Source organism: Cetorhinus maximus, unplaced genomic scaffold (assembly GCF_964194155.1).
Source record: "Cetorhinus maximus unplaced genomic scaffold, sCetMax3.hap1.1 HAP1_SCAFFOLD_666, whole genome shotgun sequence".
Taxonomy (NCBI): domain Eukaryota; kingdom Metazoa; phylum Chordata; class Chondrichthyes; order Lamniformes; family Cetorhinidae; genus Cetorhinus; species Cetorhinus maximus.
The window spans coordinates 81,055-93,724 of record NW_027596608.1 but is presented as its reverse complement, the minus strand read 5'-3'; the positions used below and the strand labels follow the sequence as shown (position 1 = coordinate 93,724).

The 12,670-nt window shown below is 45.7% G+C and overlaps 1 protein-coding gene across 3 annotated transcripts in view; it reads right to left on the bottom strand.

Annotated features, from left to right (window-relative positions):
• stxbp4 (syntaxin binding protein 4) overlaps positions 1–12,670 on the bottom strand; it is a 149,671-nt gene that overhangs the window by 70,117 nt on the left and 66,884 nt on the right. For all 3 annotated transcript variants that reach the window (XR_013574566.1, XM_078535805.1, XM_078535804.1), the window contains one exon: positions 951–1,016. Coding sequence is in view for 2 of the 3 variants with exons in the window: in XM_078535805.1 (XP_078391931.1) it covers positions 951–1,016 (66 nt within the window). In the remaining variant the exon portion in view is untranslated. The remainder of the gene's footprint in view (positions 1–950; positions 1,017–12,670) is intronic.

Sequence of the window (12,670 nt, the reverse complement as noted above, 5' to 3'; positions counted from 1 at the left end):
TGTTTTTACCCCAGTGTGGCAGTATACACTGCCAGTGTGGATGGCTGAGCAAGCTGTGCTATTATTACTGTGCATCTGCAACAAGAATCTCAAAAACATTCCAGTCAATCTTCCTTTGAAAATGCCCAGGATGATTTGACAGGATGTGTCTCTAATAGGAGCATTACTGTCGCTTTCTGATCTATGCTCCACTATCCTACTGAAATTCCAGCAATTTCAACACATGTCTGTAGAGGGACCCAGCTTCCCTCTCGCCCACTGATGCACCCTAGAAAGTATGCACTGCGCACGCCTTATTCACGCCCTGTGCCTAGTAAGCCCTCTTACTCTATCCTCCTTGCTTCAATTAGCCTCCTCCCCCGCCAGTCTATTCAGGAACGACCCTGGCTCTGTCAACCTTTATTGCTCAATCATATTAAACTTCATAGAAGGATGTAAGGAGTATCCATCTGTAATGCCGCTGACAATGCCCACAGCATCAATTCCAGGGGTTTTGCTACAGAGTCTGGTGATGCGGTAGGTCCTGGATAATAGGCAGAATTAGAACAAATGAAATTCAATACAGTAAGTTCTCACATGGTGAAATACTAAATCTATACTGGAAACTGTAAAATCTGCACGGTTATGGGGAAAGAGCAGTGGAATGGAACCAATTGGATAGCTATTTCAAAGAGTCTGTACAGATATGATGAGCTGCATGGCTATGGTCCCAAGGTCTTTATCTTTATGTTAGTGACGAACCTCAACCCCTACAGAATAGACTGCAGGAAAAATAGATCAAAGTGAATGGGCTGACTGGCAACTGCAGAACCAGAGAACCCCAGTCACCTACTTAATATCTAACCTGGATATACATGGCCAAGTGGGACAAGGCACACTGTGTCCCCCAGGGCCACCCAGCAGACGATCCTGTAGCAGCTTATGTATAGAACGGGTTTGTAGACCCTCACCTGTTTGACTTTCTGCAGCTCTTCACTCAGTTGCTTCCTGCTTTTCTCGGACTCCGCCAAATCGTCCTGAGCAAAATGCAAGATGACAGGTTAGTAGGGGAAAGGTCAGTAAAACCCCCTTTTACATTTCATCTTTTTATTGGTAACTTTTCCAAGGTAGCTCAGTTATCCTCATTTTTCAGTTTAACTGGTCCTGTAAGTAAACAACTGCAAAATGGCTCTGAGGAAGAGTCATACAGACTCGAAACGTTAACTCTGTCTTTCTCTCCACAGACGCTGTCAGACCTACTGAGTTTTTCCAGCAATGTTTTGTTTTTGTTTCAGATTTCCAGCATCCGCAGTATTTTGCTTTTATGTTGTAATTGCAAATGACTATTACGTCGGGGCCTCAGGTTGGTCTATTTAAAGTGTCAGCATTGACACTCAGCTCTGAGTCAAAGGTTGTGGGTTCAATCTAGCCCCAATCTAGAGGCGGGAGCACAAAAATCTCAGCTGACCCTCTCAGTGCAGGACTGAAGGAGTGCTGCATTGTCAGAGCATTGTCTTTCAGATGTGATGTTAAATTATGGCCTCATCTGCCCTCTCCAGTAAATGTAAAAGACCCCATGGCACTATTGGTTGTAAAACAGTTTGGGATGTCCTGATGTTGTGGATGTTCTACTTAAAAACAAGTTCTTTCTTACCTGGACTCATATCTCTGCTTTCAATGAGACAGAGTTAATCTACTCCCCAAGCCTTTGCTGGTTAAACAACCACCAGAGTGGTAAAGGCAGCATAGGCAGAATGAGCATTGCACTATTCAAAGGATTTTCCCACATTTTAGATCCCATCCCAACTGGACTGCCCTGTCTGACTCTCTTCCCCCTTTCCCTAGAGGCATTGCCACAGCTGTCCCCCAGGTCCCCTCTCCCAACGCCCCCCCAGGGGAATCAATCGTATGAGATGCTCTGCAGCATTGGGCATTTCTATTCTAACGTTCAGTGTTGGAAAAGCTGAAAATAAACAAGGATAAAGGGCTGTGGAAAGGTTATAAATGCTTAGAGCAGGAAATTAATTACGCAGAGAACCTGCATCCACTACAGGAACATTTTGGGCCATTCAGCCCTTCAAGCGTGTTCTGCCATTCTATTCAATCATGGCTGATCTGTATCTTAACTCCATTTACCTGCTTTTGCTTCCTATCCCTCTGTTTCCTTACCGAATAAAGCTGATTTTGGTCTTGTCAATTTCAGTTGTCCCCTAGCATCTACAGCTTTTTGAGGAAGAGTTGCAGGTTTCCATTAGCCTTTTGGTGAAGAAATGCTCCCTGACATCATTCCAGAATGGCCCAGCTCTAATATTAAGATTACATTCCCTTGTTTTGGGCTTCCCCAGTGAAGGAAACAGTTACCTACTGTTCAAACCCCTTCTGTGCTAAAGGAAATGGCAACTCCCTAAGTGAAACTTTAATGGCACCTCCAACAGTGCAGACTTCCCTTGGGAGTGTGTGTGAGTGAGACAAAGAGTAGAGTGGGAGAAAGAGAGAGTGAGAGTGAGTGAAGAGAAAGTGAGAGTAAGAATGGGAGATGACAGACAGGACAAGAGAGCTACATTAAGAAAGTGTGAGAGAGAGAGTAAAAGGAAGTGAGTGAACAAGAATGAGAGAACAAGAGAGAGACAGTAAGAGTGAGACACAGAACACAAGAGAGAGTACGGGAGCGAGCAAGAGGGAGTAAGGGTGACAAATAGCGATTGAGAGAGAGAGCATGCAAGAGAGATAGAGACAGACAGACAGAGAGAAAGTGAGAATGAGACAGGCAGAGGAACATAGAGCCAGACAGAGCACAAGAGAGTGAGAGAGAGAGAAAGACAGATTCAGAGAGAGAGAGAAATGTAAGGGCAAGACAAGATTGGGCTGAGGTTCTTCAGTCAACCAAGCTCTCAACATTCACTGTCTAGCTTATTAGATGCAATTAGATGCTGGAATATCATTGCTGGGCACTCAGTTAAAAATCACTCTGTTTAACTATGGGCCCACAGAAAATAAATAATGTTGTTGCAATACATTTCCTTGCTGGTGTTGGGGCTGCAGTGAAACTGTACATCAACCATTCAGAAACAGAGCGTTAGAGGTGGTCTAAGTGCAAAGCATGCTGCAACCAACAAGCTAAGATTTTAAAATATCAATGTTTGTTGCAGTTTCCAGAGATAGAAAATAGGATTTAGGAGCAGGAATAGGCCATTTAGCTCTTTGAGCCTGCTCTGCCATTCAATAAGATCATGGCTGATCTGGTTGTGGTCTCAGATCCACTTTCTGGTCTGACCCATAAGCCTTGACTCTCTTGTCTATTGAAAATATGTCTAACTCTACCTTGAATAAATTCAACGACCATTTGCCTTCCTAATCACTTGCTTTACCTGCAAACTAACTTTTTGTGGTTCATATACCAGGACATCCAGGTTCCTACTTACCACCGATCTCTTTCCATTTAAATGGTAAACTGCTTTTCCATTATTCCTGCCAAAGTGACAGGATCACATTTTCCCACACTATGCTCCATCTGCCAAACTTTTGCCCACTTGCCCAACCTGTCCACATCTCCCTGTAGACCATTCCAGCTCCCCTCGACAACCCACCCTCCCACCCATCCTGATGAATTCGGCAAATTTAGCCACCATACACTCAGTCCCCTCATCCAAATCACCAACATGGACTGCAAACAGTTGAGGGTGTTATGAATCTTTGGAATTTTCTACCCCAGAGAACTGTGGAGAGCTCAGTTGTTGAGTATATTTAACCTCTGCCGTTGAAGGTGGGTGGACGTAATGTTTTCGTCCCCGTTAGTCTTTAAACAATATATCTCAGAAACTAATGGATGAATTTCAACAAAACGTGGTACACAGATAGGGTATGGCCCAAGGAAATACCGATTAGTACTTGGAAAAGATGCGGATTCGGATCCTGGAATTTTTAAAAAGAATCGGTTCACATTGGGAGATAGGACGAATTGACTATTTTTTTGAATGTCGTCGATTGTTTTCAAATGTGTGGATTGTCTCAGGTGCTGTGGTGGAATGTGTCACAGCCGTCAAAATGTGAGCAGAGTTTTCAGAGCAGATTGTTGGATGTGGATTGGCCTGGAGCCTCCTCAGTGAGATGTAAGTTCTTAACAAAAATATTTCTCTTTTCAGCTTTGTAGTTACACAGCATCATCCAGACGGTGAAAGCCTCAAGGAAGAGCTGTGTAGTTGCAATGACGTTAAGCTAAGACAGCTTGGCAGAGATATTTGCTCTACAGAGTGCCCTCTTCACTTGTCAAGGCTGAAATCAATACATTTTTGGACAAAAAGGGGAATTAAGGGATGGTGTGGAAAAGTGGAGCTTCTGCTCCTATTTCTTAAGTTTTTATAAGCACAATCAGGGTTAAAACACACAGACAGAAGGAGAGGTGGAACATATGCACTGTAACATCAACACATGAACTAGAACACACACTCAGTTCCCCGCTTGAATATCAAAGCCAGTGTCATCACAGACCCTACATATATATGTAGGTAGCCTGATTTTTCTGTTACTATTCTAAATACATAGTTGCTCTCCATCACACTGTGCATCTGGGAATCAGTATTAAATGCAGCTTTCAGACTGAGTGGGGTTAGGGTGGGAGTAGGGGGACGGAGGCACTGTAGGCCAGAGGGGAGAAGTAAGGCAGGATTGGTGAGGAGTGGCTACAGCAGTTGAAAGCACAGTTGCCAATGATGAATCAAAGTCAGGAATAAAAAGAGAAAGTGCTGGAAATACTCAACAGGTCTGGCAACATCCGTGAAGAGAGAAACAGAGTTCAAGTTTCAGGTTGCTGCATGACCTGCTGAGTATTTCCAGCATTTTCTGTTTTTATTTCAGATTTCCAGCATCCGCAGTATTTTGCTTTTTAATTAAAATCAGGGGTTGTCAAGAGGCCAGCATTGGAGGACCACAGAGATCGGGAAAGATTACAGGGCTGGAGGAGATGACAGAGCTAGGGGAGGGTGAGGCCAAGGAAGGATATCCAAACAAGGATGAGAATTTTAAAATCAAGATGTTGCTGGACTGGGAGTCAATGTAGTTCAGGGTGATGGGTGAATGGGACTTGGGATGGGATTTAATGACCTTCCCCGAGGTGAGTTTGGAGTTGGGGGTGGGGGGGGTGCATTTAATTGGGCTAGAGAGTGTGTGGTGGGAACTCCGCCACCCTCCCGCCTTTGCCCAATTAAGTCTGGGCAGGAAGGCTCGTGTATTGACTTCCCACTCTGCTATCAATTGGGGGCCTTAAGTGAGTGTTTAATGCCCACCTGAGGGTCTCATCCCACTGCTGCTGGTATTCAACAAGCAGCTACTCAGAGAGCCTGAAAAGCAAACCCTGTCACATTTGCTTGTGAACTCCCAGGGAAGTCCCTCGTTGTCAGACACTCAGTGCCTGATCAGGGACCCAGCATCTGGAATGGGGTGGGCCTGCTGAAAGACACCACCCCCCCGACCTTTCTTCCGACACCCCTCTGCCCCCTCTAGCCAGTAAGCCCTTCCCCGCGCCACCCATCCCGCTCGCACTCACCTGTAACCTGGGTCCCTCGCTGATCCTGGGTCTCCGGTAGGTACATTACTGGCAGCTGTGACCGCTTGCAATGGAGAGCTGCAGGCCTCTGATTGGCTGGCAACTCTCGAGGTGGGGGGAGGGTGGGATTTCCAGCCCTGGCCGCCACTTCCCAGTTAGGTACCTGATCGGCTCTTAATATGAGGGCCTTCCCCAAAGGAGGCAATGAGGGACTCTCACAGGGAGACTCCTGTTACCTGGATTGAATTCCATCCTTGGTGTGAGTTAGAACTTGGGAAAGGAGTTTTGAAAAGCTCTGGTTACCCATCTTCTATTCTAGCTGCTGCCTGATCCCACATTTAAATAGATTATAACATCAATATCAGACTTTGTACGTCAATTGGAAGACAGAAGCTGGTGGTTTATTAACAGTTGAAGCCCTGCTAAGCCAAGGGTGTGAGGTGAGGAGGGTTACACTATTTGTCCAGTGCAACAACAAACCACAGAGCATAAATCACAAGTCAGAAATCTTGCTAATTAGCTGATAATGGAAGTTAAGACACCACACTAGCAAACTATTAATGGAAGTTATCACCCTCTGTATCTTCCTCGATTCTTCACCAAAAGGCCCATCCTGATAGCCTTCACTGCCTTCTTACACCCTAACTGCACCATCCTTGTTAAACCTCTCTCTCCAGCCCACCCCAACCCTCACCTCCAACAACAAGTGCAAGGGGCTCAAGGGCTTTGTTTTAATCAGCCGCTTCTCTATGCCCTACAACCCTAACACCCTTTTTCCCACTGGACCATTCCTCCCCTGGCCGGCTTCCCCACTCTAGCCCTGAACGCATGGCCAAGGTTTTTGGCTTGGCGCGCAGGCACCTCCTGACATGCCTGCGTGTGAAATAGCTCGCAATGACCTCGGGCCAACGACCCTTGTGCACTTGCGCGATATTTCGGTCGGCGAGAATGCGCAAAAGTCAGCAGCACGCCCACCGACAATTAAAAGGCCTAGTAAGGCCCTTAAGCAGCTAATGAAGCAGAATGTTTTGCTTCCCATCCAATCTTCCAGTTGGCGGGCGGGAGAATAGACCAGGCGGCCTTTGCATTTTTAGCGAAGCCTCATCCAGGGGTGGGATGAGGTTTCTGACAATGAATAAAAAAAACATAAAACTTTTTTAAACTCAGGTTTAACATGTCCCTCTTCATGTGACCCTGTTGAGGTGTCAGCTGTGGCTCAGTCCATAGCACCCTCGCCTTTGAATCAGAAGGTTGTGGGTTCATGTGCCACTCCCGGAAACCAAGAACTGTGATTGTACTCAAAAGAGTTGCAATCTGTGACTGTTGATAACTCGAAAGAATTTCATGTGACCGAGTCACGTGTGGGGACAGGTTTGTATTAATTGTAGATTCTTCTTTTTTCATTTTAGAAATCTTCAGCTCCCTGAGGCAGCTCTGTGCCTTCAGGGAGCTCTCAGTGAGTGCACCTCGCATGTGCAGACTTCAGCGCTCGCGTTCCTCCCGCCCCCCCATCACAGCAGCGCTGAGGCTCTCAGCGCATGTTTCACGCTGTTAACTGACCAGCCAGCATGAAATCGCGGTCAGAACCTGATCACAGCCGTTTCGCAGCTGCTCCCGAGCCCGCCCACCACGCTCGCCCGACGAGGGGCGAGTCCTGCCCCATGTCTTTCTCCAGCTTCTCCCATTTCCCCTGCTGCCCCCTCTGTGCCCATCCTGTTTATTAGGCTCGCCACCTGTCCCCTCATCCTCGTTCTCATTAAACAGGTCAACAACTAAATTCCATTCCTGGTCCCCATGCTGGCTTCCTGTGAAAGCGATACCCGCTCCTCAGGTACTGTCCTCCTCCCTTTCACCGCTGCTGTTGTTATCCCCTTGCCCAAAACAACCAACATTCCTTGAACACTGCCATTTCCAACCTCCCTTTCCTCTCCAAAGTCCTTGAGTGTGCTGTCACCTCATGAAACTGTCCCCTCTACGGCTCTCCCTGTTTGAATGTCTCAGATCAGCTTCTTCTCCCTGCACAGCATGGCAGGGCCTAAATCCAAACATTACAACTGATAATCGACTGTCTCTCCCACTGCCTCAGTCCATCTGAAACCTTCATCCATGCCTTTGTCACATCCAAACTCCCACTATTTCAACATTTTCCTGGCCAGTCTCCTATCTCCACCATCTGTAAATTCAGCCCATCCAAAACTTTACTGCTCTGCATCAAGTGCTCCTCACCCAGTCACCTTTGTTCTTACTGACCTACATTGGGTTTCAACCCCTCCAAACGACTCAGGTTTAAAATTCCCATCTTCACATTTAAAGCCCTTCGTATCCTAGTGGTTCTGCGGCTTACCGTACCGGACTAGCAAGCACCAAGATGTTGTCTTTCCCTGGCAAATTGCAAAACTGTGTTCAATAAATCTGCTAACTTATGAGCCCGCACCGGGAAAAATAACTGAAAGCTGCTAATTTTCGGTAAAAAAAAAGCCAATGGATTCGCCAGTCTGGCCTACGGGTGACTCCAGTCTCACAACCATGGAATCACAGGACACAGAAGGAGGCCATTCAGCCCATCATGACTCTTTGAAAAAAATATCCAATTAGTCCACTCCCCTGCTCTTCTCCTCATAACCCTGAAAATCTTCTCCTTTCAAGTATATGTCCAATTTATTTTGAAAGTTACCACTTAACCTGCTTCCACCGCTCTACTCAACATGCCCTGCTGCCTTCAACCCTTTGTTACGTGCACCCCCAGGACTCTCAGTTCCTGCACCCCTTTTAAAATTATAACTTTTAGTTTCTATTGCCTCTCCTCATTCTTCCAACCAAAACGCATCATTATGGTGATTGGCTGTTAATGAGCTCAGTTAACAAAGGCTGGGAAATAAATGTGACCTTGTCCATGTCACCTGCTTATCCTGGGAACAAATACCTTAAAAACATTAACACAATGTTGGTTTTCACAGTGGACCCAGGGGCTTTTCACTGGGTTTAATTGGAGGAAGAGGAAAGGAAGGCTTTTCCTTACATCTTGTTCCCTCGGTGTGATCCAAAATAGATCAGGTTGAGACCAGAATGAATGCTGATCCTGTGAGGGAGGGATCGTGTTTGCTGATCTCCAATCCTTTCTCTCAACATCGCTGCAGCTTAAATCCTGACAACTGGAGTGCAACCCATGTTCCTGTCTAAATGGCTTGGGAGAGCTGGAATTTCCTGACTGACTCTGGGCCCACACTATGTATCAGTGAGGGTACCAGCAGATTCTTATTCTCGGCACTCAGTTCTGCTTCAATAGAGGGGGAAACTGTTCCGTTTCGCAATCAAGCCGGCCTCAGATCCTGGATCAGCAGCATATGGCTGGAAGCCCGATTGGAAGGAAATATCCCAGCAGTTGGTGCAGTCACTCTGACAGCTCCACACTCACTTCAGTCTTTCAAACACCCTCACAAAATGGCACTTCGAGTCCTGATCCACCAAGGCCTCAAATTCAAAATTCTCATCCATGTGTTCAAATCCCTTCATGGCCGCAATTTTCCTTTATCTCTGCAGCCTCCTCCAGCCCTAGTGACCCTCCACAAGCCTTGCGCTTCTCCAGTTCCGGCCTCTTCACATCCTTCACATCACCACTGGTGGCCATGCCTTCATCACCTGGCCCCCAAGCCCTGGAATTCCCTCCTCAAACTTCTTCACCCCTCTGGCCTCATTTAAGATGCTCCTTAAAACCTACCTCCTTGACCAAGCTTTTTATCACCTATCCTAATATGTCTCCTTTTGTGGCTTAGAACACAAGAACATAAGAACTAGGAACAGGAGTGGGCAATTCAGCCCCTCGAGCCTGCCCCGTCATTCAATACGATCATGGCTGATCTCATTTCGGCCTCAACTCCAATTTCCTGCCCTCTCCCCATAACCTTTCAACCCATTACTAATTAAAAATGTCTATCTCCTCCTTAAATTTATTCAGCGTCCTGGCATCCACTGCAATCTGAGGTAACGAATTCCTCAGATTCACGACCCTTTGAGAAAAGTAATTCCTCCTCATCTCTGATTTAAATCTACCACCCCTTAGCCTAAAACTATGGCCTCTCGTTCTAGAATGCCCCACAAGGGGAAACATCCGCTCCATGTCTACTTTGTCTATCCCCTTTAGCATCTTAAATACCTCAATTAGATCTCCTCTCATCCTTCTAAACTCTAGCGAGTATCTGCTCAATCTCTCCTTATAAGACAAGCCCCGCATCTCTGGAATCAATCTAGTGAACCTCCTCTGAACCGCCTCCAATGCAACTACATCCTTCCTCAAGTAAGGGGACCAAAACTGTGCACAGTACTCCAGGTGTGGTCTCACCAATGTCTTGTACAGTTGCAACAACATTTCCCTATTTTTATACTCTATTCTTTTAGCAATAAATGCCAAAATTCCATTTGCCTTCCTTATTACCTGCTGTACCTGCAGACTAGCTTTCAGCGATTCATGCACGAGGACACCCAGATCCCTCTGCACTGAAGAATTCTGAAGTTTCTCTCCATTTAAATAATAAGTCGCCTTTTTATTCTTCCGACCAAAATGGATAACCTCACACTTATCCACGTTAAACTCCATCTGCCAAATTTTGGCCCATTCATCTAACCTGTCCATATCCATTTGTAAATTTCTTATTTCTTCATTGCAACTTACTTTCCCACCTATCTTGGTGTCATCTGCAAATTTAGTTATAGCACCTTCTATCCCTGAATCTAAGTCATTAATATAGATTGTAAATAGCTGGGGCCCAAGGACCGAACCCTGTGGCACCCCACTAGTTACAGCTTGCCAATTATTGCCTGATTACGTTCCTGTGAAGTGCCTTGGGACGTTTTTAATAAGGTAAAGGTGATATATAAATGAAAGTTGTTGTTGTCTAGGACAGAATCTCCACATATCTGAATTGTAAATAAATCACTAAGTGGCTAATCCCTCTCCCCAGTACTCCTGTCACGGGAGAGGGCTTCACTGCCTCAGACTGGGGATTCCAACCAGCTGAACACCTTTTAAAAACATGGGTCTCATTGCCCTGGATGCACTTGAAACCAGCCAGTCTCATAGCCCAGGACTGCAATTATAAGTGAATACATACCATCAGGGCCTCTGTTTAAAAGGGCAGTTTATCATTGCGACCCTCAATTAATGAGAAGCCCTTACCATCTGGGAAGGAAAAGAGGAACTAATATTCCCTGTAATAACTGAGAGGGTTAATGAGGGCGTTGTGTATGATGTGTTTATGCACTTTCAAAAGGTGTTTGGCCACATACCAGGTTTAGTAGCAAAATTAAATCCTTAAGTGAAAAGGAAGCTTGAACACAAAATTGGCTAAGGGGCTGTCAGGAAGGGCAGAATCTTGCCCTTGTGGGGCAGGCTCCACAGGGGCAGTTGGGAATTAGGGCCCGCCCAGTGTGAAATGCGAGGGGCAGCGCTGAGATGGGCGGGGGCAGGAGGGCAAGCGGGGCGAGCGCAAACTTTGCACATTCGCGTGAGTGCGTGTTTGATAATCTCCCTGAGGCACAGAGCTGTCTCGCGGAGATGAAGCATTTCCAAATAAATAAATAAATAATGTAATAAAACATGTCCCCTCATGTGACTCTGTCACATGAGCAGACACATGTTATTAATTAAGTTTTAAAATTTTTATTTTATTTTTATTTGCTTTAGGAAACCTCATCCTGCCCACTAGACTGTTTTTTAAAAGAGGGAGTGAAATGTGTCACCTAACCAGGTGACGTTTAGAAACAGTGGCCAGGATTTTTCAGTTGGTGTGCGGGGGCGGGTCCGACACACTGGCGTGTAAAATGACACATTGGGTGTGCTTCCCGATGTCATTGAGCTGTCTCGTGTTGTTTCGTTTGGTGAGCGTGCGCTGGAGTCGGCTGCGCGGCGCCGATAACTGATGGGCCTATTAAGGCCATTAATGAATGAATTAATGTCATTATTTATGCTGCCCGTCCAACCTTAAGGTTGGTGGGCAGGCGAAAAGGCCAAGCGGCCTTCATGTTTTTTAGGAAACCTTATCCTGCTTAAAAAATATTTAAATGAAAAATAAAAACATGTCCCATCTCATGTGACAGTCACATGAGGGGGCATGTCTCATTAAATTTTTAATGTCTGTAAAAATGTTTTTACAAACTGCTTCAATCTGCCTGAGGCAGCTCCGTGCCTCAGGGAGACTAAAGTGCTTTTTTGCGTGCATGTGCAAAAGAGCGCTGGCCCTGACTCTCCCTCCTCCCCCACCCGCACAGGTAGCGCTGAGCGCTACCGCTCGCGTATTACCCTGGGCAGGCCTTAATTGGCCCGCCCACATAAAATGGCGGCGCAGAGCCGATCGCGGGCGGCAGTTGGCTCCGTGGCTGTCCTCGCCCTCTCCCGCCAAGCCTGCCAAACGTGGCAAAAATTCAGGCCAGTGTGTTTATTTTTCCCAAAGGTTACTGGTAAAATGGGTACTATGCTAAATTTTTATGTTCAGAAAGGTAAAGTGGAAAGACATAGTGAAACAATGGGTATTTGTATTCAAAGTGGAAAATATGTATAAAGGAGCAAAGGTTGTGTGTAAGGGGAGGCACTTTTAAGATCTAACATGTGTGAAATGCCTTCAGCATCTATGGTTCAAGCTGCTGTTTTCAAAGAACTGAAGTTAAGGAAACTCACTTTGAATTTGACTGGTTCAGGGTGTCATGTTTCTTTGCCTGGGTCTTTTAAAATCTTGTGTGTCTTACTGTTGCCTTAATGAAAGTGTAACTGGGAGTCAGATTAAGTAGGGGATTTAGAAGTTATTGTAGTAATAATTTGTAAACATATGTATGTGCTTAAAAATTATTTTTCTTATTAATAAAGGTGTAATCTAGGTTTGTAAAAACCAATAAGACTCGGTGGTCTTATTACTACTGAATTCAAAGCCTGCATCTCGAAACATGCACATTACAAAAATTAGTTGTGGTTGTTGTTTCAAGTTTCCCTTTGGGATTTGAACAACTCAGCATTTACCATCGGCTGTGCCATAACGGGGACAGAAAGCAGAGGGTAGTGGTGAACGGTCGTTTTTCAGACTGGAGGGGAGTATACAGCAGTGTTTCCCAGGGATCAGTATTAGAATCACTGCTCTTTTTGATATATATTAATGACCTGGA